The 27,216-nt window shown below is 34.6% G+C and overlaps 1 protein-coding gene across 3 annotated transcripts; it reads left to right on the top strand.

The window, feature by feature from the left end:
- Window positions 1–1,485: 1,485 nt before the first annotated feature.
- ppp1r1c (protein phosphatase 1, regulatory (inhibitor) subunit 1C) lies at window positions 1,486–26,670 on the top strand. 3 transcript variants are annotated; one of them, XM_015358843.2, is made up of 6 exons: window positions 1,516–1,943; window positions 3,157–3,217; window positions 12,283–12,320; window positions 13,215–13,281; window positions 23,083–23,247; window positions 25,556–26,670. In XM_015358843.2, the coding sequence occupies exons 1-6, from the start codon at window positions 1,863–1,865 to the stop codon at window positions 25,642–25,644; spliced, it is 501 nt and encodes a 166-aa protein (XP_015214329.1). In that variant the 5' UTR covers window positions 1,516–1,862; the 3' UTR covers window positions 25,645–26,670. The 3 variants fall into 3 exon arrangements, with proteins under 3 accessions (XP_015214330.1, XP_015214329.1, XP_015214331.1); XM_015358844.2 differs by lacking the exons at window positions 23,083–23,247; window positions 25,556–26,670 and adding an exon at window positions 16,796–17,365 and having other exon boundaries at window positions 1,486–1,943; XM_015358845.2 differs by lacking the exon at window positions 23,083–23,247 and having other exon boundaries at window positions 1,542–1,943.
- The last annotated feature ends 546 nt before the right edge of the window (window positions 26,671–27,216 follow it).

Here is a 27,216-nt window from a genome sequence, read left to right as displayed (position 1 = left end):
GATTGAGCCACATTTTACTATGACTACGCAGTCAAACAGACTGAGCAGTATTGTGAAGGTAGCCAGCAAATAATTGGTGCACAACAGCTACAGCTTTCAGACATCTATGTCAAACAAATAGTGCAGAAGGCCAATATAATTATTGACTGGTTATGACCACCACTTTTAGACTACTTAGATTCAAATGCAATAGAACCAAGTTATCTTTTAATCCCTAGGCTATTAATCTGCTTAATTTGGGCAATTGATAGTATATTTTATTAAATGTATATTTTTTCTTTTTCATCATACATATTGTTAATGGGTTCATGTTGTGTTCAATGTGCTGTGCCTATGTTCTTTAACTGTCGGCAAAGCAACCGTCCCATGTGGAACAATAAAAGTAAGTCAAACACTTTACTGTACTTTTAATTCCTGGCTGTTGTTGCTCCTCTTGAAATGTATGTTATTTATATTGAGACATTTTTAAAACAATTTTAAAACAATTTAACACAAATAGCTAATGCAGTTTAAAACATTAGGGCCTGTACTGAAAATTATTTTATTGTGAATTTAAATTCTATGCAAGGTGAGTACCCAAAGCAGCATTTTTTTTCTATGTGAATTCTCAGCAGAGTAAAAACGGTTGTATACAGTATCTGTGGATCAATACTCTTGCCATATGAAAAGCTTGTTTTTTTTGCTCCTTCTTTACCGCCTAATGGCAGAAAGTGTGCAAATCCTCATCAATTATACGTCTGTGGGTATAGAAAGGAAATGTTTTTGGTCTGCTATGTTTCATTCTGAAACTCTGTCTAAAGACAACATAAGTAAGATGCGTTCATGTATTCTTTACTGAAGCAGCCGCTCTCCAGCCAGGTTAAAATCACTTCCAATCTAGTTATGTGCCATTTATAAAGAAAGAAATGACAGGACAATAGGAAGCAGCCAGTCTGGCTCAATTGTAAAAGGTTTATAAATCAACATAGGGTTAGTTTGAGGAACTTGAAACTGATGGATTATTTAGTCCCTTAAGTGATTTTTATAATATTCCCTGATTTGATGACAAGAGATAAAGAACTAGATCAGATTTTAATTTGCCTATACAAAGGCATTTTTAAAATGTAATGCACAATGTAAAGTAGTTCAGTTAAGGAAATTCTGGTATGGTTTGTCCTACACGTTTAAATAATTCCCCTTCTCTACTGAGCACAACCAGTACAGATATTGATCTGGAAGAAGTGGAAATCATACTAAATGAAGAACACATGCCAGATGAAATGTATATATTTATTAGCCTTTAGACAATTCTCATTGTGAACAACTATGCAAAAAAAGTCATGTTTTCAAATATGCATGCTTTTTTTTTTTAAAAAAAAAGAAAAAGACAAACAAAAGGAAGCTTCCTGAACTTGGCTCATTAATAATTAACAATACATCAGCAGTGCCCAAAGGAAGCTTATATTGCACTTTTGAGCAGGCTGCTAATAATATACAGTAAATAGGTTGGCTTATTGAAATCCCAGGGCACCAGCCCATTCAAGGCCAGAGACTCATTTGAAATGAGCCAGTGAGTAATGCCTGCCTGGCTGGAGCACAGAGGTAGAGTGCTGTACAATTAGCAGTTTGTTGTTGGTTTCAAGAACAAGGCAGTTCTTTAGTACTGTGAGGTATCAAAGGCAAGGGGCGCATAACTCTGGATGTGCAGGCAGCTCAGTTCATGCTGCGTGGAAGTCCTTTACTTGCTTACTGGGGGACTTGAAGGCGGGCTGTTGACTGGAGCACAATCAGCCTGGTCTTAAGGAGGGAGCCAGAGGGATAATTCTTGGTAGCTGTGCTCTTTGGGTAGACTTGGTGAGGTTCCACCTCCATCTCTTCTCACTATGGAACCTAACAGTCCAAAGAAGATTCAGTTTGCTGTTCCTTTATTTCAGAGTCAGTTAGACCCACAAGCATCTGAGCAGGTAAGGAAAATAAAGCAAAACATCATATGTAATATGACTTGATAAGGTTAAAAGGTGCTTGTTTGTCATTAGGATTCTTGGATTTTTTTAATGTAAGCAATATATCTGTTATAAAAATCCATGTTGTAGGTAGTAAAATCAGGATATTTTTAATGTGTATGTTATTTAGTTCATGAAGAAATATCAGACAACTGGTTTTTAAAATAAAGGTAATTTAGGTAAATTTGCATTTTAGATTTAATTACATGTTCTTGTTTCTTGTTTTCTAACAAATTAAAGCTCTCATTGTGTAACTTTTCTTAAATCCTCCGTAAGAAAACAAAAGGCTTTAGGTGGAATACTTTCATGGCACAGACCCAAGTTTAACAGAAATGTATTTTATATTTTTAGATCTGCAGTATCTAAAGAGATTTATTTTTAAAGAGTTTTGGTGGGGCCCATGAAAACAATTTTTACCTGTATGTTGAAAACAAAGTTTAGGACCCTTGAGGCCATTTTGCTTACAAATAACGCTTAAATACTTAAACCAAACAAAAAAAAACCAAAGTGAAATTTAATGCAAGATATATAACACACTATAACAATATGATTATTCTCAGTAAAGGATACATGAGTGTGCCTTATTTAGCAGTGTGAGCTTGAAGAGTGGCTGTCATTTGGGGCGGTGGTAACTGATCAGGGGCTCTGATGCATTAGAAAGAATGAGAAAGGGCTTGGCTTGTGTGTACTTTGAATGCAGCCATATTTGCGCACACATTATTTTGTACAGATGTATCATTAGGAGTTGTTTTCATGTTCAATCGAGTGACAATTTACAAATCAAATGTAATAGACCATGACAGCTCTTCAGATTAGTCTGATTTTTTAATAATGTGGTAGAGCAAGAGTTTTGTGCCTTTGTCGTTTGTTGATTTAGCTTCTTTCCATCAGACTTGATTTTAAAAATCAGTTATTTTGCCTTAACAAAGAAAGGATAATGAATTGTGACCATTTTTCACGTACTTGTTCAATCTGTATACTTCCCCTAGACAAGAATTCAATGCCATTGAAAATTCCATTACTAGAGGAGATGGTAGATAGTGCAATGCAATATGAATTTGTTACTGTAAATCCTCTAGGAGTTACAAAAATGTATGAAGAGAAATTGCTGTTTGTCCTATATATACAGTACAGTACTATACATGTCCACATCACTCTAACCTGTCTTCCACAGATCAGGAAGAGAAGACCCACGCCAGCAACACTGGTTATTTTTAATGAACAAACACCACCAGGTAAACTAGAGCACATAACATTTTCAATTAATTTGAGAGTTCTTCTGGTAAACATCAGGTTAATGATTTCATATTGCATGCATCACAATGGAAACGTACAATGGCTGAAACTGTAATTACCCAAGACCATGATGCACTGATGATGATCTGATGAGATTTTCAGATCCAAATTATTTTTTTATATACCTGTTCTTCACAGCATAGGGAACAATGGTACAACAACAGGTTACTTTTGTAATAGGATTCGATAAATATTTATGGAAAAATATGACAAGGTTTGTTTGTATCTGTCTGATTTCAGAGCACTTACTGGAAAGTCATTAAAAAGACCCATTTGTGTTTGTTTTAAGAAGGGCAATTAATAATGAATTTGCTCAGTCATCTGAATATATACAGTACATTAAATGTGGGAAAGGCCCCTCTGCTGGTGTGATATACTTGGAAATGTTGCTTATAAGTTTGTCCTGTTTTGAGTAAAGCAAGGCATGGCATTCTATTAGGAATGCAATGACAGCAATAGCTACTTGATATTAATTTTCAAAATAGAAATAAACAATATACAAAAAATACAAAAAACTAACTTCACAGATTCAAATAAAAAGTGCTTAAAGTGGTCTAATTAAACACTGTTTTTAAAAGAAAATGTTTGACCAAGGTGTCAGTTTTTGCACTAATAAAAACTTCTTGTTGCCTTGTTGTACAGTACACCTCTCCACAAGAAAAAATAATTGCAGATGAATGCTGTGAAGTGTGTGGTATCTCAGCAGTTATTTTAAAGCAATGAAAATATTATATTAAGCTTATACTGATTTTGTAACTAGAATTTTAAGACATACAAATGTTACAGAGAATAAATGTCATTCTCATTTGAAATTCTTTAAAAGAAACATGTCAACATTTTTAAAAAGGTCTGGTTATGTGAGTTGTAATTTCTCAGAAGAAATTTATCAAAGGAACATGTTTCAAAACTGATTTATCCACAAATGAAAATTCCCCTTTAATACAGTACAGTACATAGATAAAATAGCATATCATGATGAGCGAAGTTAAAGCACAAAAGCCCAGTTTGATTTACATTAAACTTCAATAAGTATCATGGATAGTGATGTGATGCAAAAACGTACAGTAGGTTTTAGCATGAAGAAAATGGTAAAAGCAACAAAACAATTTGACAATTAATTAAAATTCCCCTTTTTATTTTTTAAATTGTCATAAAAATAAATAAAAGTTTTCAGGTAAACTAAAAACACAATTCAAAATGAATGAGAGATCATCACTTTTCAGGTACTCATTTATTTTACACTTTACATATCTAATAGGCTTTCTTTCTACAACCTCTCTATATCTCTCAAATGAGGATGTAACATGTCCAACTTATTTCAGAAAAAACATAAATGGTTTCCCCTCGTGTTTTGACGTGTCTGTTATTTAGTTGTCAACTGGTAATCTCATTTCTCCAGCTATTGACTGCATTTAGAGCTGATTTTGTATTGGTAATTATAGTTTCAGAAGCAATTAATACTGTATTTAAGAAAATTTAAATAGAACTAGTTAAGACATGTCATATAATAAATTATAAGGATTACTGTATGTCACACATGACATAAAGCCAGTGATTTCTAATCTCACAATACAAACATGTATTGTGAGATTAGAGGTCAAAAAAACTTTTTTTTTTGTAAGTTTGATATCTTAGAAATGTTTCTCTTTTGCTCAGTGTATTGTATCGTTTTCCAAGGTAATATGACTTCACTGGTTATGATGTCTGCCTGATGTGTTTGTAACACAAGTATAGTTTAGACTGAAAAATTTGTGATAAGCCACAAATTTCTTGTTTGAAGTCTTATGCATATTTTTTCTTTGAGGGGTTGTACAGGTCATTCTTTAATGTTTAAATACAGGAAAAATAGTCCTTATTCAGGTAGAATGTTTAAAAATATGTCACATATGAAATGATTAATTAGTTATATATTGATTTGATGCATAATTAGGTACCACACACTGGTGTCATCTTTACATCGGTGAAGATGTAAAGATTAGGGAGAGACAATTAAACCTTAAACATTTAGATACAATAAACCACACCATTCAATAACTGGCCTTTCTTAGTTTTCTTCAGCATTTCTTAGCACATAAAATAATATAGGCATATTAAAATAACATTAATATAAAATAAAATAATTTAATTATGGTTAAGATCTAACATTTATTATGTTTATACTGTTTATACTATTGCCTTGAAAACCTGGAGTCATTGAAAGCAAATGTTTTGTCTTTATTTAAGAATAACAGTGTACCAAGTACCCAGAAATAATTTTGAACTTTTTTAATCTATCCTTGAGTTTTTGACACTGTAACATTTTGTGCTTGATATTTTGCCCTTGTCTGCTGTAAGAAAAATCAGAAGCCATAATTCATTGCTATACAGAGTTCCAGCACTAGAGTTAAGAGCAATGCAGACACATTAAAACATCTGCAGTCAACATTCTCACCTACTGCATTCAAATTAGCTTCCCCATGACATAGTGAAATGTATAAACATGAAAGTAACTGAAACCAAGTACATTGACAATAACAGATTGTATAAGGGAAAATATTAATGATTAATAAAGAAGGATTATCTGCTGCAAGGCTATGTGATCAGCTCCTGAAACAACCATGATTCCAACAGAAGGCTTTTAGATGACATCATTTTTTATCCTTGGGAAGATGCATTTAGGTCTCAGCTGCAGAGCTCAACACTCCCTTAGGGAGGAAGACACACTAGCACGTCTTTGATCATACAGTTAAGAATGTGTGCTCTTTCCAGCAGTGTCAAAAATGAAAAAAAACATTATTACTTACAGAGTTTAGAGTCTTTTGGACATTGATTCTTTTTGGGTTTAAAACTAGGTGTGCTTTTCTTTAAAGCAATTTTTAGTGTATGGATTGCATTACAAAGAAACCCCAAATAGAACCAATTATACCACATATAGAAAGATGTGTATATACTGTACTCACATGCATGAAAAAATGTAGACACATATGAACATAAGTTTAAACTACATTTTTCAATTTAAATGGCTACAATTGTTTATAAAAACATAAATTAAGTTAATCAGTTAATTGAAAAAACAGGAGCAAAACAGTTCTCATCTTCAGACTGCATATATCAGAATATTGTGTTCTTTCCTACTGTATGTTCACTCAACAGACTACCACTCACTGGAATAATTTATTGAATATCCCTTATGCATTAGAAAGCTTATACTTATATAAATTCAGAAAGTAATTGAATCACCCCTTTCATGTTTCACTTCTTCAGCTTTGCCAAGCACATTTACTCAAAGTTGTGTCTTCATTTCTTTATTGCAATGATTTCTTTTTGCAATTCCATTTACACTGTGGTTATATGGCTGTGATGTTAGAAGCCTAAATTCTTACTTTATTGTACAAAGAAGCTTAGCTTTATTCTTGCTGCCCCTGCCTTTATGCATAAAAAGTTGTACCTTTTGATGGTTCAGCTGGGTCCACTTGAGTCGATCCATACTTTGTAATACATTTTCTAGGACTCTGCTTACTGTACATTCATATTAATGCCTTGTTTTGTCAGACCTTCCTCTGGTCCATATAAAAAGCCTATTTTTCACATTCATATTATGAAACTATGTACAGTAGGCAAGTACAAGTTTTTCCATGTACTCAGAAGAAAGATGTTTACAAACAGTATTGTATGTTCCTTCCAGTTCATTCAAGTAGCATGCCTGTTTCCAATTTGTGACACATGGTTTCCTGGTAGATTATGCACTTGTTGCAATTCATGCTTATTGAATTGATGTAATGGTTTCCTTAAATTGTCCATTAATTCTTGTGGGAGAGATAACATAATATAACTCATACACTAACAAGACTTTAAAGTATAGGTTAGCAATTCTGGTAGCATGGTGATTAGGTTTTATGGTTGGAATAACTTTATGGTGTGCCATGAATCAATCAATCAATTGATTCAAAACAGTACAGCATTCAGAGGGATAGAAGAGTAGGACAGAGGTTTATAGGGATTAGGTTAGAATTACAATACAATAAATTATACAATGCAATAATAACCAACCTCTGGTGTAGATGAATTGCATACTAGTAACCAAACACTGATCCTAGCTGTAGGCCTAACCCAAAGCAGTGTTTTCTCAATGTTTTAACATAATTAATAAAATACAGATTATGGACTTAATCTTAAATCATCAAAAATACCTGTGTTTCCACAGTCATTTCTTTCTATTGTTACTGGTGCATCCATAGACCCACATAGCACCTTATCGTTTCTGTGGGAACCTGAATGTGTTTTTATGATCATCTTGGCTTTTTTGTCCCACATACTGTATATAAAATCTGTAAATCCTTTGTTCCTTCCTTGTTCTTTGCTCCCTCCCTGTCTCTCAAGCACCTTTCCAGTTGGACTTTCCAGTAGCTTGTTGCCATAGGCAGGTAAAGAAATTCAGTAAGTTATTGGTCACTTGATCCGGTAGATTTTTGGGTTTTATTGAATGTGCTTTTGAAAATTTGAAAATTGAATGTTACAAAAACACTACATGTTAAAGAGGCATCCTATTTTTCGGCATAAAAGAAAGTCTTTGTTTTACAACACCTACAGAATCAATATTTGAATCAATACAGAATGTTCACTATTTAATAATTTAATTCATTTTACCTAAAAAAGAAGATTAAAAGATAACTATATAATTGGCTGGATACATTTGTTTCAAGATGACTTTGTAATTCAATATTTGCAAGTGTTATGTTGTATTTCTGTCTATCTCATAGCTGTCAGCTTGAACTATTAGACTTGGAAAATGACCCCATTACTCAAGATCTGACCTTTATGGATGGGCCCTGCTCTTGAATGTGTTGAAATTGGCTATAATCTTGTTCAAAGGTAATTTCCGAGTCTCTGTTTCATGATGCTTTCAACCCATGCATTTGTACATCTGGAACATCATTTAATAAAGGTGCATTTAAAAGTTAGTAAAACTGATCCATTCATCATCAGCATCATTTTTTACTGGCGGGAGAAAGAGAGAAATGGAATTCTAAATATTCCTCTCCTCTCTGTCCTTCCTGGTCTCCATCCATATGATCTGAATCACTGATGCCTACACACATTAAAAATGTGCTTGTTATTTAACATTTTTAACAGTTCATCTTTTTTTTTTGCTAAAATGCTTACGTGTGTGGTCCATGAGAACTATTTCTCTGTTTATAACAGTATTCAGTGAACAACCAATTATTTGCTGGCCTTTTTTTCCTCTTTCACAGCCATATATTTTGAGTGTTTCTGGGGATATGTTTGCTAGTTACCTCTGCGTGCTCTCTTTTTCAGGACTGTGTTAGACATCACTGTAACATTTGCATTATAATTTTCATTGATAAGTTTGAAAGCAGCAGGAGGTGTCATGCAGGGCATGTCAATGCTACATATCTGATCTGGGCCTGGAATCTGATAAGAGAGTAAGATAATGGCATCTTAATAATAATAATTACTTTTTCTCATAAGCAGGTAAAATAATACTTTGATGTGCTTATGTGGTATGTACACAATGCATGCCTTCAAACAGACGTTTTGAGTCTCAATGCAGATTTAACTAAATTTGGAATTTGTTTTCCCACATTCACTCAAATTACGCAATCAACAAATGAGCATTGCTTATGGACAAGTGCATAGTTGAGTGGTTAGGTGCAAAAATGAAGGGAGTGATGTACAATTACAAAGGCTAAGGATGATTAGTGGTGTGAAATGTCAATGGTTTGATTACTTTTATGTAATGGTATATTTATTTCTAATGTAATGTTCATTTTTCATACAGCTTTTGATAATCTCGATATGTGTAAACAACTGCTTGGATGCAAAACTAATTTCTGAGAATTTTGACATTACTGAATTATATGAAACTATATAATGCATACACTGTGTTGAATTCAGTAACATTACTTTAAAATGCTAAATTACGACATATTGCCAAAGATTACAAATATTGAAGACAATCATGTTGCTTGTTAATATTGCCGGAAATATTTTTTTCTGAATTTGGCCATGTATACATATACTGTATAAGAAATACTGTTGCTTTCACTTTAGTTTTACTATAAATGACAAAATGTTGTGACAAAATGAATGTATTGCTCATACTAAGTATTGGACTTTTTATATCTTCTTTTTTAACTTTATAAACTCCCTGTTCTTACAAACACAACTGAACCACCACAGCATTTTATATATGACTAGAGGGAGTTTAGGTCAATGTATGCGAGTTATTAGTCATTTAATATTTCTGGTCTAATAAAACTATATGAATAAACTTGACTGTGATGTCATTTGTAATGCAAGTAATAACAGTTATCATAATTTGCTGTTTTGTTAAGCACTTGTTTATCTATAGGTTCGGAGTTTGGTTTAATTATGAAGTCCACCAACGCTTAGTTTTCAAAATGGATGTTCAGATCTGGACACTTGACTGACACGGCACTTAATTAGCCTGTGGTGGGCAGCTACTTCTTTGGATAAGAATTCTCAGTTATTCCATCTTGGCTCTTTAAGTATGATCAATCTAATGTTTTTTTCATTTTAATTTAAATGTCATTTACTTTGCCAGAGAGAATGGTGTTGCTTTTTAAAATGTTTAAAATGTTTTCTCTGTGAAAAGTCATTTTAAAGAGGAACACCTTCCATGTCTCCTGAAATGTGGGTATTGAGGCTAAAATAAAAATGAAGGCTGTGTTTTATATTTCTTTATATTACTGTACAGCTATGTGCATGTATAGACAAGCCAAGTCAGATACTAAAATATCTGGATTGCAAAATCCCTTCTCTGTTCCTAAAAACTACATCAACAACTCATGCAGTTATTTGAATGGCCTCTGTGTCAGACTGCTAAAGCTGAGATGAAAATTCACCTTTCAGTAGGACAATAGTATACTTGATCAAGATAGAAAATGTTATACAAAATGAATAAATGTTAAAGACATGAAACAATTTTATCCCTGGAACAACTAACACTGAGGTTTTATTGGTCCAGAATGGATTGAAATAAATAAATCACAAGGGCCTATTGACATTCTCACAGTCATACTTTATCTGTTGTTAAAACTTATGTACAGTATATTGTATTTTTGTAGTTTGTCAGTAGTAAAGACCACGTATTTATAGATTCCCACTAGAGCATCTGAATTACATACTGTATAAAGTAGGATCTACTAATCTTCTCCTGCTTTAAAGTACAAAATAACAGATCTTAATAAGAACTTACATAACTTACAAACTGATACATAATATAGTATCAGACATACAATGTGTAAATTCTGGTTTGTCAATATGACATATTTATTTGAATTTGTAATACAAAAAATCGAGGAGAGTCAGACAAACTCTAAAATGTATTCCATCTCAGTTAGAGATATGGAGATGATCTAGATTTAACCTGCGTGTATTAAGGGACAAGACCTTTGCCATTCGGAAAATTTAGCTGTTTGAGCAAAAAAATACTTTGAAGGTAGTCTTTTGTTCTGAGTTTATATAAATTGCACTATACAATGCTATCATGATTAACTTACATTATTATTTATTTTCTTCAATGAGTTGCATTATCCAATTCTGTAATGTGATTTTTAAAGCAAAAAAATCACAATTAATTTATTTTGTCTCCTCAAAGAATCAGAGAAGTCTGTTCAGCAGACATATAATTTGTTCTGAGCATGGTAACATCAGAGACTTTACTAAACCTTCCAGTTCTGAAACTGAATATAAAACTTTACTTGTATATGTAGTCAAGGTCTAAAGCTTTCTGAATGTGACAAGGCTTGCCAATAGCTCTGGAGATAAGAGTTTAAATATTTTTGCTTATCAAAAGACTAGGTTTATCAGTTAAAAGATATGTGTGGCCTTGACATTGTTAAAAACAAACCTTTTTCTGCAATTTTCTGAGCTGTATATAGATTCCATGTTATGTAAGGACCTATTCAGTTAACCAAACAGTAAGATAATGATCACTGCTTCTACTGCTGTCCACAAATGTATTGTAAATGGCAAGAGGAACAACATAAGAAAAGAATAAGATCACAAGAAAGGTGCCCAACAAGAAGAGGCCGTTTAGCCTGTCTAGCCCAATTAGTAGTTAATAACTAAAACAAGGATTTCATCCAGCTGTTTCTTGAGAGAAGCTGGAGTAGGATATCAGCATCAATAACATGGTTGATCAGCTTGTTCCAAACTCCCACAACTCTGGGCAGAGAAGTACTGTACCTCCTGTTCTTGGTTTAAAATGCAAATCTAGATAATGTCTATTTGTGTCCTCTGCTTCTTGTTTTACCGTTCATTCTGAAGTAGTCCACTGAGTTGACTTTGTCAATGCCTTAATACTTTAATACTTTTTTTCAGGTCCCCTGGTGATTGTCTCTGTTCAAGACTAAAATGGTTCAATTCTTTCAACCTGTCAGTGTAGGATATTCCCTTAAGCGCCACAATGTATCTGGTTGCTCTTGCCTGGACTAATTCCAGAGCAGCAATATATTTTCTATAATGTGGTTACCAGAATCGTGCAGACTATTCTAAATGAGGCCTCACTAGTGTGTTTTACAATTTCAACCAAGCATCCCTGATTTAAATTCTGTGCTTTTAACTGCATACCCTAAAATTTTGTGTGCCAAAAGTCTTTTTGGATGCCAAGCATATCAGGATACCAGTAAAAGCAGAGCACAATAAATAAACTGAAATATTTCATCTAGTAAAAAAAAAAATATTTTAGTGCCTTGTTTTGTCCATTGTTTGCTGTAGAATCAGACTATTTACAATAATCGAAGAATCAATTTATGGAGGAAAAAAGACTAAGATTGCACTGTAGTACTGTATCAAAATATAATGAAAATATTCTTTTTTGTTTTATAGCAGGATTTTGACTATCCATTTCTCTTAACAGCTGTGGCCTTATTAGTTTCTTTTGAATTAATTTCTGTTTTCCTTCGATTCAAGTGGAGCAACAAGTGTAAATGTATCAGAGTGTTCAGTGATACATTTATTTAATTTCTCCTTTCTCTAGAAACAGATGAAAAGAGAACAGCAAATAATCCAGGCGAAGTAAGTTACATAATTTATTTTCTTTAATGAATGGAAAACATCTGTCTATCCTTTTTTGACATTATATTTCAGTTTATTATGTTTTTAATTTAGATTTTATATTCAAGGTATTTTGAGTCCCTCGTTTGAAAATAAAAAGTTTAAATGAAAATGTTATGTTACAGGCATTTTAAAGTCAGAATGTTCTTGCACATTAGCATTTTTAATATTAAAGTGGATATCTGCAATGTAGATAAATGAAATAAATATAACCAGAAAGTAAATTAATTACACATGGCATACCATTCCAGACCAAAATATACAGAGTGGCTCTAGATTTAGTGATTCCCTTCAATTATTTTATAAAATAGAAAAAAACATGAACTTTCCTAAGTAAGCATCCTTAGAGTCAAAAGTCTTAGCTTAGATATTTTAAATCTAAGATACCTTATTTAAATTATTTTTATTATTTAGTAGTAAAATGTCCAAATTTATATAAAATATTTTGAAATAGTATTTTTTGTTCTTAAAACATGGGTTTATTTAAAACTGGTATAGCAGATGAAAGAAATCATTCTGTAAAGGAATGTTTTTCTTCTATACAATTGTAATATGCCAAAAACAAATGATTGTTTTTGTTATTTTTTTCATACTTGGGTTGTAAGGGAGCTTTTCAAACTCAATGAAGTAAATACTTTTTATGTGTGTTATTTTGATTCTTATCACACTTTCCAGACAGTTGATATTTTTCTTCTTGGATCATTTTGTGCTCAGAAAAATATCCAAGAAGGGTTTTCAATAATAACAACATTTAACTGATGCTGGAATTAATGAATATCCAAATGTGCTTATGCCAAAAATAACATCAGCAGAATCTGATATCCCTCTTAACAGCTTTTCCATTCTGTCTGCCAGGCTCAGAGTGCTGAGATGTCACCAAAGCAGAGAAAGCAGAGTGTCTACACACCTCCCACAATGAAAGGTACTGTCCAGGTACTGATCTGTACTATTGCATGGTTGCTTGACGGGTTTTGGATTGTGGCTGGTATACAGTTTCTTTATCACATTTCCTACAGTATGTGACACACAATATGTCAGTGTATATGATGAATGATATTCAATGTTTTACCTTATGTTTCTGTGAGTTCTGAGAGGTTTGTGTAGCCACTCTCCAATAGCAGTATATTAAGTTCATTATACAGTACCTATGTTTCATTTCGATCCTAAACTTGTCTGAAGGTCACAAAGGGAAATCTCCCCAAATACCAGTTAATTAAAGACCTCCTGTACATGCAAAGTCCATGTTATACATGTTTTATATATACAGTCTTTTGTTTCTGTATTTAATTGTACACAATTGATCATAAAAATAATGTGTCACTAAATTGATGTAACAAGAGTGTCTTCTACATGTATCAGAAAAAAATCATCAATAGGTTGCTAAATTGCATAATTTTGTTAATTTATTATCTGCAACACAACACCTACTCAAGTGATTAAGCACAGCACTGATGCAGACTGGTACCAGTGTTTATTTTTGCCTTTTTGCACAGTAAAAGACAGCTTATACCTCACTTCATTTATCTATGAGAATAGTGAGACTGGTAATGGAGCTGCTCAAACAATATTATGCAAGGTTAAACTAACTTTATTTTATACAATATTAGTAAGAAATAAGGACTCTTAAGAGCTACTGTAAATTAACCTTAATGATGTATCCATTGCTCAAATGTGTGTAGGAAATGTGAAGGTACTTAATTCTAATTGGGGCTTTAAGAATTGCTTTACAGATTCATTGTGTACACACAGGTAAATCTCAGCGTAGGACAGAACCCATCCTCTGGATTATAGAATTACACTTACTTATAAGTGCATAATTTCAGTTCAGTAATCTAGCCATAAATGGTTGCTTGCTACTGTATTCTACAGGCAGGGAAAAACAATAAGAAAAACTTTCAGACCCTTTCACCATTTATTTTTTGCTTTAAAGTTTGGAGTCAAAGCTTAATACTTAAAGTAGCAATTGATATTTGTCAGATACAGATCCAACTCCACACTACCTCAAAACAGTTGCATAATTCAAAGGTTGAGATGGGATAAAATATCTACAATCTTGTCACTCCACAAAGGAGATTTGTATGGAACTAAAAAAAACATCTCATGCTCCCACATGGGCTTGGCAATAAGGTGATACTGCATGTGACCCATGTTGCAAATGTGTTTGTGGTCAGACAAGGCAAAATTAATGCAGATCCAGTTTATTACTTTACTCAGACAACACCATCCCTACTGCCAAGCATGGTGGTTTCCAGCATGATCTTATAGTTCTGTTTCTCATAAGCAGGGACTGATGAAAACATGATTCTAACCTAAACTGTAACAAAACTTCACCTTTCAGTAGGACAACAATCCAAAGCAGAAGGGCAAAGCTACACTAGAGTGCTTTAAGAATAAGAAACTGAACATCCTTCACTGGAGTACTTAAAGAATAAGAAACTGAACATCCTTGAGAGTCCCAAAGTCCTGACTTGAATCTTATTGGAAAGTCTTAACAGATGTGCATAAATGATCTCCAAAAAATGTATGGTGGTTTGAGGCAAAACATAGGTATAATATTGGTAGAGACTTACTCAAAAGTTAAATTGTGTACAAATAATTTTATAATTGCATAATATGAGATAGCACATGAAGGCTCTGGATGCTTTTGCAAGGCAAAATATTTATATTTCTGAAAACCAAACCACAACATGCTTCAATATTTAGGCCCATCTGCAAAGGATTTAGTTTTATAAACACATTACTAAAGGATCAAGCAGGCCAAACATTTCTTTGGGTTTGAGACCAGTGTTATAAACAAATGGCAACAAACTGTTAATCAAGTGTATAATGTAGGGAGTGGTGGCTCCATGAGGAAGCCACCATCTTGGCTCAAAACCCTAACTCTATGGCGTGGCCTTGAGCCAAGATGGCTACCCTGTAATTGGAAATTGATGTAAAATTAAATACAGTTGGACTAACTAAGTGTATAGAACTCAGAGGAAATGGAATTCCATGGGAGGGAAAAGAACTGTTCAGATTGGCTCTCTGTGGAATAAGATATACCTTTACATATTCGGGTATTCATTCAGTTATTTATACTTAAGTATAGTTGGAAAAAAAGAAAACCCATCTGTGTCTAGGGTCCCGTTTGGAAAGAAAAGAAATTGAGGACTCCACAGTTAGGGGTGATTACCAGAGATAGATTGGGGAGTGTAACAGGCCTGTGGAACTAAGAGAGCTGGGTTGGTTGGAGGCACATACAGTTAGTGCTGTACAGAGGTGTGTCACAGGTTCTAGTGTTTTGGGAATTCAATTTTCAAGGTTTAGTGAGGAAGACCTGTGCTGCTAAAGAACAGAATTGGCTTGCTAGATCATTGCTAACAGGAGGAGCTAGCACCTGAAGACGTAGGTATTGCCTGGCAAGATTGTACTATTGTTGCTCACCACAGACTAGAGAGGAGGAATATAAACAGCACAGAGTGAATCACTTATACATCCTGTGTCTGAAGAGCTGCAGACAGAAGGGCAGTCTCAGAGAGAGAGAGAGAAAATGGAATGAAGAGGAAAGGAAGGAAATTACCAAATGGCCGCTGCTGTGTCAGGGATACCTGGCCTTGTTATAGAAAAGTGGCCCTTGCCAAACAGGACCAGCCAGATGAAGACTATTGAGGAGGGAGGTAAAGCAAAAATATAGAAGAGTTGAACTGTAACAGAGTTGAATGAAGTAAAACAAAATAGAACTGGGCAACACAGAGAGAGTCTTAAAAACTGTATTCCTGTGATCCCATGGAGGTTCCAGGACATTGTAAGTGGAAGTGGAGGCCACTAAAAATGCAAAAAGATCATGCGAGCTATAGTAGGGTTTCAAGAGAGTAAAAGTGGGATTTGCACAAGGCATTACCAAATTAAGATTATGTTTGCTTGCATAATAGATTAAATTAGCATATTATGATGTAAAATGGAGATGAAAATTACAGTCAATTACAGTTTTGTGCTGAATGGGATATGAAGACCAATCATTTATGATACAGGTAAGATGTATGTTCATGTATTCTTATTAGTTACTTGATATTAGCATTTCAGGGTGATCTCTAACAGGACAAACATTTTATACTTCTGTTTTATTTCTAATAGGGCTATTATACCCATTATACTATTTCTTTCCATATTTGTGAGTGAGTTTGTGGTGTAAACTTTGCATTAATTCAATAATTCTGCTAAATCCTCACACTTCATGACAGTTTGGTCCAGTAATTTGCAGTACAAAAAGGAATTACATTAACAAGTTTTCTTGATTTTGCTTTCAGTTTCTGGGCAGTGGATTATACTTTTCTTACAGTAATGAGAGAAATGTGCCACTCTTTTACTCGTTGCATGGATGTTATCCAGCATGGTGCAGTAGTTCATGACGACTCTACATGTCATCGTGTATTTTCTGGTTTTTGTTTCTCCTTCAGGGAAAATAACAAAATGGATTGCACCCACTGTAGAAGCTATGCTCTGTCAACAGAAAATTTCAGCTGATGACAGAGTGAGGACTACTGCATTTTTTTGTCCATTCCACCAGACCGGTTCTGCACTTTTTAAATTGGCAGAATTTTCTTCTGACATGTGCAAGATAAAATTCAAAACAAATGGTTAACATAGATACAAGAGAAATACTGTTTCAACCGTATGTTATTAGTTTCTTCATAAAAAATAAACGTAGTAATTTGGCAGGCTTTTTATGTTTTGTTTACACTTCAGAATCCATATTGCTTATTTTCAGTGTGATGAACATTGCTTTTCTTTTAAAACAAATCTTTTAAAACATTTTCATCTGTGGAAACTTTCGTAGCATAATTTCAACAAATGCTTTTCATGACTAATATGCAAAAGAGGGAATATATTATTTGTTTTAGTGATAACTTTCCACTGCACCTTCAGAACTGGTCTTCAGTATTACACAGCGTTCTAACCAAGGTTAAATGCCCTTCCTGTTTGTAATCACTAGTTATGAAAATAAAGGTTTGCCTAAAACGGTCAATTTTAGAACATGTTTTGCTTCTCCAACACATTAGGCAAATGTCACAAATTAAAAAAAACATATATTTCTAAAAATATTTCAACTTCTTCAGATTATTAGCATATTTTCTTTTATTGTCTTACTCTTTCTCTCATACGTTACGTATTTTCATTGGAGACTGCTAAATAGAATACAGATATTGAAGGTTGTAGTGACCATAATGGTGGTGTCAAAAGTTTTATTTTAAGGAATTGGCTGGAGAGAATTCATACTCATTCATAAAGAGCTAAACAAATAAAAGTTGAGTCATTTGATCTATCCCTTTACTACAGTCCAGTTTATACCACACATAAATTCAGAAACCATTGTAAAGTTAATGAACTAAAGGCAATTTAAGTTAGGCAACCATTCTCCTTTCTTCCAGGAACACAGAAACTCAGATGGACTTCTGGGGTATATTTATAAAAGTGTGGGGCTCCTTCCAGATAATTCTGAAAAAAATGTATTCTTGATCTCAAATAAGTGTTTTCTGAAATGTGTTTCCCACCTGATGTATCAAGTGACACAGTAGTTAAGTGAAGTTATTTTTCTGCTGTTGGAATTTGCGCACAATGTTTTAAATATGTTTTAAATATGTATACAATGTTTTAAATATGCAGATGAACATTATATTATAACGCTTATGGCCGACAGGTACTGTGTAAGAGCCGGCGTACCAGAGCAGGTGACGTCACCGCCCTTCCCTGTGATAGCAGGACCACAGCTACTGGGCTGTAGAGAGATCTCTCTTTAGCTCACGGGGCTAGGTCGCTGCAGAGAGACACGGAAGTCCCGGGTTCGAGCCTCAGTCGGGATGGGGCCGACCTAATGCGGCAAGGGCGCCCGCCTGAGCCCCCGTTGCGTTACATTGGTGTGAGAGTGGGATGGGATAGCCCTTCGCCGGGGGACGGCGATTTAAGCGGGGGAGAGTGTAACGCTTACGGCCGACAGGCACTGTGTAAGAGCCTCCAGTCGGGATGGGGCCGACCAGATGCGGCAAGGGCGCCCGCCTGAGCCCCTGTTGCGTTACAATATTTTCACACAAGGCAGATAAAGTACTGTAAATATCATGTTGCTTTTCTTTTAAAAAATCCATACTCAAAGTGGTTGATGAACTTGATATGCATTTCACCTCACAATCTCTGGTCTGAAAGCTTAATTCAGAGAGATTGTCTGAAACCTATCTGAGGGATTTTAAGAGCATGAATGAGAAATCATTAGAAGGCCCCACTGCTGACTCATGTAGGATGTGTTTCCTGGAATAGATGCACTAAGCAGACATTTATTTCTTTTATTGATTTAGGGAGAAGTCTGTATGAGTACTGGTAATCATCGTTTTCCCAGGCAGTAAATGGACTGGATGCCTTTGTTATTGTTTTCATTTTGCACTTAGTAGTTTCTTTCAGCTAAATTGAGAGCTTAATTAGGAGAATCTGCAATGTACTGTGTGCTACTGAGATTGGGAATGATTATATAATGTCACCTTATGCAGGCTAGAGTAGAATAATACAATTTGCTTTTTACTGTTCATCAGTATTGGCTTTGTTCCTTGACTTTTTTGTTGTCTCTTACATTGACAGATGTAAATATTGTTCCGCGAGTTTGTTGGGGTCAGTTATGGTGCAGAGCAACGAGTACAAATCATAGGTTTTAACTTAATAAATTGAGCAAATTGCTTGAATATTCTGTGTTTCATCTGTACATACCTTTGCCTGCATATATTCGTCTCACAGCATCTATTATCAGTAAAATGTGTAATGAATCTGTCATTTTTATTGAAAATACAAGTAAGATAACTAAGTTAATTTTTACCTTAAAGATTTCTCTTTACCAATGTGTGTCTCTACACATTTTATTCATTTTTAGAATTTACTTAAGACTGGAGCACTGTTACTCTGTGTTTTCACTTTTGAAGCTAGGTGTCTTGAAAGGGAGTTTAATCCTTAAATAAACGTTCTCAGTGGGAAAATGAGCTGTATGCTCTGTATTGCCAATACAGATCTACTTGTGGTGTCAGTTTGGGACAAGGAGAAGGCACAGGCCAAGTAGACAGCTTCAGAATTAAGGTACAGCAGGGCTTTTGAGGTACAGAAGCTGCATGTTAAATAAAAGAGTTCTGACTACTGTAGGTAGAAAACAGGGGATCTGAATCGTCAAACAGCAGAATAACAGATATCACAAGTAATCCCAGGTCTGTTTTGTAAAGGCTATATGAAAGCCAAGTTTGCGAAACTGAGGGTCAGTCACTGTGGATGAGCTTGATGGGAGCTGTTGTGTTTGAGCTATTGGGTACAGAATTCTGACTGTGGAAGATGTGTGATGAAAATCTACTGAATGGTCGATTGCGTTTGTCCAGGAGGAGGTGTGAAGGTTTGGCAGAGAATCTCTGCACCTGCAAGACTTGTCAGACATGACAGAAGAAATATTTTAAAATACATAAGGTGTGTACATCCAAAGGAAGGCTGCTGTCAAAGAGACCTTCTAGGCTTCTGAGTAAATAGTACATGGAAACAGCTGACAGCACTTTCACTTAAAACTGAAAGAAACATGTTGTGACACTGTGGTTTGGAGCCTTTGGGTTTAGAGTAAATTTTATTATATATATTATATTATATTGCATTAGTATTTTACTAGCACTTATCATTTTCCATGTAAATTTCTAAAGAATAGCTTGTATACTGTATAAACATAGAATTAATTCACTTTCAAAGTTAACTTGTATTATGTGAAAAATGCAGTACAGACTCAAATTTAAAACAAGCGTTGTATTTTATATAACCCCCCCATCTAATTAGTAATCAAAATAATCCCAGTGATGTGTTAGATAAAGATTATTGCTCATTTATTTTAAGACAATATTTTAATACATGTTCTAATACATATTTTAATTTGATAAGCCCTACAGCCCAGAAAGGCAGCATCCCTTTCTAAAAATTAAATCCAGTACATGTGAAAGAGAAATTGCATATCAGGGGAATAAATACTAAGGTATAAATGCTGTATACTTTAAGGATATTAGTAGAGTTTGATCCTTACGGGTTGCTGTACTGCACAGATGATGCATGAATACGTAAATAGTATAAAAATATACAGATTGAGGGGCAGTTGGTTAGGCAGTTACAGAGTTGGTGTAGTAAGAGTTAAAGAAGGCTGTGTTAATAAAGTGCATGTTCATCATTGAAAAGCTGTGTGGTTAATGACCGCCGATTAGAACACAAATAGAGAACATAACATATACCTAAAGAGAATTAATCAAAGTATATTATAGCTCTCAAGATCAGTTTTTGCGTTGGACTGTTTCTCCACATAGTGCTGTTTCCAGGGTGTAAGTTATTAAACATATTGCCTACATTGAATAGAGAGCTAAAGCCAGCAATGGAGCACCATCTTCTTTAGAACCAGAAGCACCTGGATCAAAAGTATTCTGGATGTGACCCCAACTGCTTAAAAAAGCACAAAAAATTGGCAACTATGAGTATTGTCATGACAGTTGTTTTCAGATTTACTTTATTCTCAGCCTGTCACCTTTGTCACTTTGTGACAGCTACAGTGACAGATTTATTCAAACACCCAATACAATATGCACATTATAAAACATAACATAGCAGAAGGATTTATTGATTTATTAATTGGATTATAATGAGTTTTTGTTCCTATTTCATTGGATATAGGTACAGTAGCAAGGTGGTGCAGTGGTTAGCATTGATGCTTCACAGAAGTGGGGTCCTGGGTTCAACTCTGGACCTGAGATGCTTTCTGTGTGGAGTTTCTATGTTTCTATCTCCGTGTGTGTGTGTGGGCTTCCTCCAGGTGTTCCGTTTTCCTCCCACAGTCCAAAAACATACTGGTAGAATAATTGACATCTGGGAAGATTGGCCCTAGTCTTGAGTGTAGCTGTGTATGTCCGCCCAGTGATGGACTGGTGCCAGGTTATGCCCTGTCTTTCTCCTGTTGCTTGCTGGAATGGGCTCCGGTTATAAAATGGATCAATGCATTTCATTGGGGTTCTTCGTACATCACTACTAACACTGTACATCACTTCGTACATTGTACTAACAATAAAGCTGTAAGTTTTGCCTATTTTCTAATTTAAGATAGCCAAAAGTTCAATGTCTTGATTCTAGATTATTTCAAATTATTTGTAATTTACTGATTAAGAAAGGTAGCAAATACGATTTAAATGCACACAACCAAGACCGACCAACCGATCAGGCTACACAACTCATAGAAAACAACATTCGAACATGTTCTATATTTACCTAATAATACACATAAATCCTTAAAGATCCGGTGATACTATCATTTGATGCAAAACACATTTTTGTAGGCTGTGTGGAATTATTGGCCAGCACCATATCACCCTGCAACTCACAACTGGCAGCCCACTGAAGCTAAGCAGGTGTGAGCCTGGTCAGTACCTGGATGGGAGACCACCTGGGAAAAAAACTAAGGTTGCTGCTGGAAGCGGTGCTAGTGGGGCCAGCAGGGGGTGCTCACCCTGTGGTCTATGTGGGTCATAATGCCCCAGTATAGTGACAGGGACACTATACTGTAAACAGGCGCCGTCCTTTGGATGAGACGTAAAACCGAGGTCCTGACTCTCTGTGATCATTAAAAATCCCAGGACGCTTCTCGTAAAGAGTAGGGGTGTAACCCTGGCATCCTGGCCAAAATTTCCCATTGGCCCTTACCAATAATGGCCTCCTAATAATCCCCATCTATGAATTGGCTTCTACTCTGCTCTCCTCCCCACTGAGAGCTGATGTGTGGTGAGCATTCTGGCGCACTATGGCTGCCGTCGCATCATCCAGGTGGATGCTGCACATCGGTGGTGGTGGAGGGGAGTCCCCATTACCTGTAAAGCGCTTTGAGTGGATTGTACAGAAAAGCGCTATATAAGTGTAAGCAATTATTATTATTAGTTTTATTAGTATTATTATTAGTAAAACATATAAGTTTTATGTTTGATTAATCATTTTACATTACTTTAAATCTTGTCATTTAAATGGAGGAATTAAAGAGTAAGAGCATGACTGTTCTCTGATGAAGACAGGAGGTATATTTACAGGAGAATTTTGTTTTCTATGGTTGGTTCAGTTTTCCTAGGAAAGAATAATATTGATTTAATTACACAGAACAGACCCTAGACATATTTACAATACCTGCTTGAAATGTTTCTTCTTTCTCCCTGATTACTATTCGATTATTACATACTGTATATCATAAAACTGCTTAAATTTAAAATGTGGTATATTAAATATATAAAGATGTGCCAGAAAAGCAACAACACATTTATAAATTGCAGATATGTTTTTGAATTATCTGACTTATTACAAAAGAGACGGAGATTAGTGTTACTGTATATTGCATTGAGTAGTGATTCCTAAAAATTAAGCAACCAAAAATCATTACATGAAGATCAAGTATCTAATAATTATAATATTTTGTGTATTTGATGGAATGATTTAAATAACGTCCTTGCAGTCTCTCTCGTCAGTACATCAAATGGATCAAATCTACTATGGCCAGGGAATTTAAATCAGGCAAACCTTTTATTCTTAACACATACTGTACTAATCATGTACTTGCCATCAGTAAAAGCTAACTAAATTAATCCTTTAACTTAAAAGAAAACATGCCCATATGCCGGGTTCCAGTAATTGGATGCCTAGATTTATTAGGGATTTTAATGTATTGCAGTTACAGGCTGTGAACAGGCAGATTCCCTAAAAAGTTGCGATGACAAGAATGATCTCCTGCGCTCCAGAAATACACAGCAGCTCTTAATGATGAGCTCAGAAGAGCAATCTGAGAAACCAAGGCGGAAAGACACACCATATCACCACCAACCTCCCTTTATACCAGGTAGGGCCTTTCAACCACAGTTCTGTCACCACTTTCACTGTAACTTGCAACAGGGAGATTAATTTACTGTACATTCATACATAGTACATAGGAGATTTTTTTCAAATCTTATCTTTGATTTTGAATTTTTACCACATACAAATTAGTTGAGTTGAGTAGATTATTGCCATATGTACAGTACAGTACACGTACATTGGAATTCTTAAATGCGCTGATCTCCCGGGACACACACAGTACAGCAGACAACACCACACAATGTAGACAGTACATTACAAACATAATAAATAATAACAGGAACAATAACTATGTTGAGGGACAATAAATATGCAGTATGAATCATTCCTAGTCTGATTTCATCACAAAACTCAGCGAAAGAGGATATATATTTATATTTCATCAATCTACTGTACCATGTGTACTGAAATGCATAATGAACACTTGTAACATACTGTATGTATAATTTGTTTTCTAGCAACAAATAATATGTTTTGTGGTGTTGCTGGTTCCTTTTTAATATTCTTAGGTTCCATACAGTATGTACTGAGAAACATGGCCTTTCCCTGCTTCCCTGCTGCTATTGTCTTAGGAAAGCTGTTCCATGATTTACGTTACTTCCCTTCTGACAGAAACCATGTTGTCAATGACCAAACCAGTGCTACAATGACTAAGTACTTTTTCCAAAATACACCAAAGTGAAAAGAATAGAAAGAGAAGTAAACACATTGTGAAATGATACATAAATGAATGTGTATACCATATTTTGGAAAACCGCAATCCAAGCGGACGAAGCAGACAAAAATATTCCTGTAGGATGGAAAATGAGCAGAAAAGTTATGTGGGAGAGTTCATCTTGTGCTTCCCAAAATAGTTGTCATTGGCTGCTTGGATCGTGTGTCAGATTCGTAAAGGTCAGAAGTATCAAATCTGAACAGTTAGTGTAGTTTCTGGAATGTACTGTGAGGGTTCTGATTCTTTGTACCAACTGAAAGCCTGCTTAAAGAAACAGCACACAAAAACTGGAGTATCCGGATGCCATACACATTTTTTTCAAAAACCCTAGGCTATGTATACACATATTTCACTTGGTCAAGCTTAAAGCAGAGTTTGTCTGTTAAGTTAGTCATTAGGTGCAACAGCTGCATAATGCAGAAGTTAACACCAAAGATTTATGGGTAAAATTCTTAGAGTAATATAGCCCAGAAGACATTGTCATTTTGCAAAACCCAATACCTTTCTTAGTACTAAAAGTAATTTAAAAAGTATCAATATGATGTAGCTTTTAAAACTCAAAACACAAACTTAACAAAAATAGTTGTCCTGGTTTTTAATTATATTCTTGCATCTTATTCTGAGAAGAAGTAAGATTATTTGGCTCATTTTATGCTTGCTGGTTCTTGAAAAATGTTGGTAGTCTGATACATGTGATTTAGAAATCTAAAACACATTTGTATTGTAAGCATTTGCCTGTGTTTTATGGAGTTGTTGGTACTACTTTTTTTCAGATGCTATAAGGAAAAGAAGAACAGCGTTGAGTTATTTAAATTTGAATTCTTATTTAAAACTGTTCTGTATTATTTGCGTTCCATGCCAGAAGCAAAAGTAATAATGAGGGGGAGGATGGGTGTACTCACAAACAATGAAACACTTGTCCATGTGCTTCAACATCTCTTCAATGAGGCCATGCAGTTCAAATAAATACAGTACATAACTCTATTATCCAAGCCTTTGTGAATTCTGTCTGAAGTGTATTACTGTGAGCATTCAGATATTAGCATCTGATGAATCATGAAGCTAAGTCTCTTGCAGTCAGCTGTCAGTGGGGGAGTAAATTGGTATGTGGTCAGAATTGACTATATGCCAATGCCAAAGAAAGGGTATCTAAATGGACTTTTGAGCTATAATTTGTGCTACAAATATACATTTTTCAAATATTTAAATGTATTATATTCAAAAATAAAGGGGGGGGGGGGTGGCTCTTTATAACTTTGGGTCCATGGAGTCCACCCATTTGAGGTATTCTGTAACCAACTTCAAATATAGAAAATTAGAAATGTCTGAATGCCAGTCACTTGACCTAGAGTATGTTCAGTACAGATACAGAGAGTGTTTGCAGAAAGCATGTATTAAAAGGCTTCATAAACATTCTTAATAATGGCCCCTGATGTCCTCATAGGTACTTCTTGATGGTTGCAATATCTGTTCTGGCTGAGCTTTTGTAATGGCTACACAAAAGATAAAAATTAAAGAAAGGAATTAGGTCTCACTTTGCATATATGAACCTTAACATGTAATTCTTTTGCACTTGTAGGGGTGAAGCTAATGAAAACACAAAAAGAATCAGCTTTTCCAGAGGAAGAGGAAGGAATAAATGAACAAGAAGAAAATTGGTCCCCTTAGAAGACAAGAGGTGCCTTAATGGGAAATTTTGGATTTTTGTTGTAGCTTCAGATGAATGAACTGACAGCCTTTTCTAACTTGTCCTGCAGACTGAATTTAGCCATGAAATGATCATTTCCAGGTTTTATAAAACCTGCTAAAAATTAGGTCTAACTAATTTTTCCTCTAAATCTATAATGACGCATCACCCCTCAAATGAAAAATAATGTTGCAATTTATTAGCTGAATGTCATCCTCTTTCAACGTTAACACTTGTACAACATTTATGTTTGTAATCCTTTTGCTATCATTGTCAATTATTCCACAATGAATATTCAAATTATATCCCATTGAGTCTGCCAATTGCTATTGCAGAAATATTGATTGTAAACTGCAGATCAACATCTTTAAAAACAACCTTCAAACACAAAGAATAATGTTGTTGTCTAATATATCTACATCTTGTTCACTGCCATACAACAGCCTTAGACATCTTAGACACAATCGTGAGTAATATATATGTAAGAGTACCAACAATTTACTGAAAGCCTCTAAGAGTTTTCCTGCTGCTTTAACAACTATGACTGTTATTGACATATCTCCATCTGGGTGAAAAAGAAATCAAGCTGGTTATAGAGCAATATTTATTTCATATTGATCAGAATCTTCCAAAATGTGAAGTTTGAAAAATCCCAAGGTAACCTATGCATACACTGTAAATATGAATCCATCATATTGACCAATCTAATCTAATAGACTCATTGCCATCATTCTCACTTGAACTTGTCAATCACTATAGAATTGTGTGTCTGCATAAAGAAAAAAAGATAATTGAGTGGTAAGGCCTTAAATAAGGCAACATGTCTAAGACTGTTGTAGAGCAGAGCATACATATACACAGTATAAAGAAGTTGTTTACTTTCTGGGTTACATAAACACTTACATCTAGTTCTCTTTTGCATTTAATTTTTGATTGTACTGTGTAACACATTTTGAAATAGTAAGAAAAAACTTATATTTTTAGAATAAAACTGCTTATGAACTTAATTTCTGGCTGCTTTCTTCTGCCTTGTTTAATCAACCATGCAAAGCTCATTTAGACTTCTGTCACAATATAAAGTTCATTTTACAAGACAGATGTATTAGAAATTCTATTTTATTAAATGGAAGAGTGGTGAAAGAGCTGTGTAAAATGTTAACTGTCTACAGCATTTGCCTAGTCTTTCAATTCTTGCTTCTAGGGGCAAAATCTGACTTGTGTGAAAACCATGTTTACCAGTTTCAGCATAGACTCTAATGTGCATTAAGGGGAAATTAAATTAAATAAAAATAAAGTGCAACATGCCTCTGAATCCATAATGCAAAATGTCTGAGACAGCGCATTAGGTTTCATTTAATGTATCCCTGTGTTCACATTATAAACCATCTTGGTGAAAAAATGGGATGTCTTTCTTTGTAGAAATCAAACACAGTCAGCAGGGTTGTCTGGCACTTAGCCTGATTATGGCCTGTATCAATGTCCTTCAGTTTTATGTAGAGCTTAGAAAGAAGGACAAATTTATGTGCAGCCTAGAGAAATCTGAGTTCACATTT

This window comes from Lepisosteus oculatus, chromosome 12 (genome assembly GCF_040954835.1).
Source record: "Lepisosteus oculatus isolate fLepOcu1 chromosome 12, fLepOcu1.hap2, whole genome shotgun sequence".
Lineage (NCBI taxonomy): Eukaryota > Metazoa > Chordata > Actinopteri > Semionotiformes > Lepisosteidae > Lepisosteus > Lepisosteus oculatus.
This window is presented reverse-complemented; position numbering and strand designations above follow the sequence as displayed.

What these genes read in the sequence shown, in the direction of transcription:
- ppp1r1c (XM_015358843.2), top strand. Translation starts at nt 1,863, where the DNA reads ATGGAACCTAACAGTCCAAAGAAGATTCAGTTTGCTGTTCCTTTATTT. An exon ending in TAATGAACAAACACCACCAG is followed by an intron (nt 3,218 to 12,282) that starts GTAAACTAGAGC and finishes TCCTTTCTCTAG; the next exon opens with AAACAGATGAAAAGAGAACA. An exon ending in CCAACCTCCCTTTATACCAG is followed by an intron (nt 23,248 to 25,555) that starts GTAGGGCCTTTC and finishes TTGCACTTGTAG; the next exon opens with GGGTGAAGCTAATGAAAACA.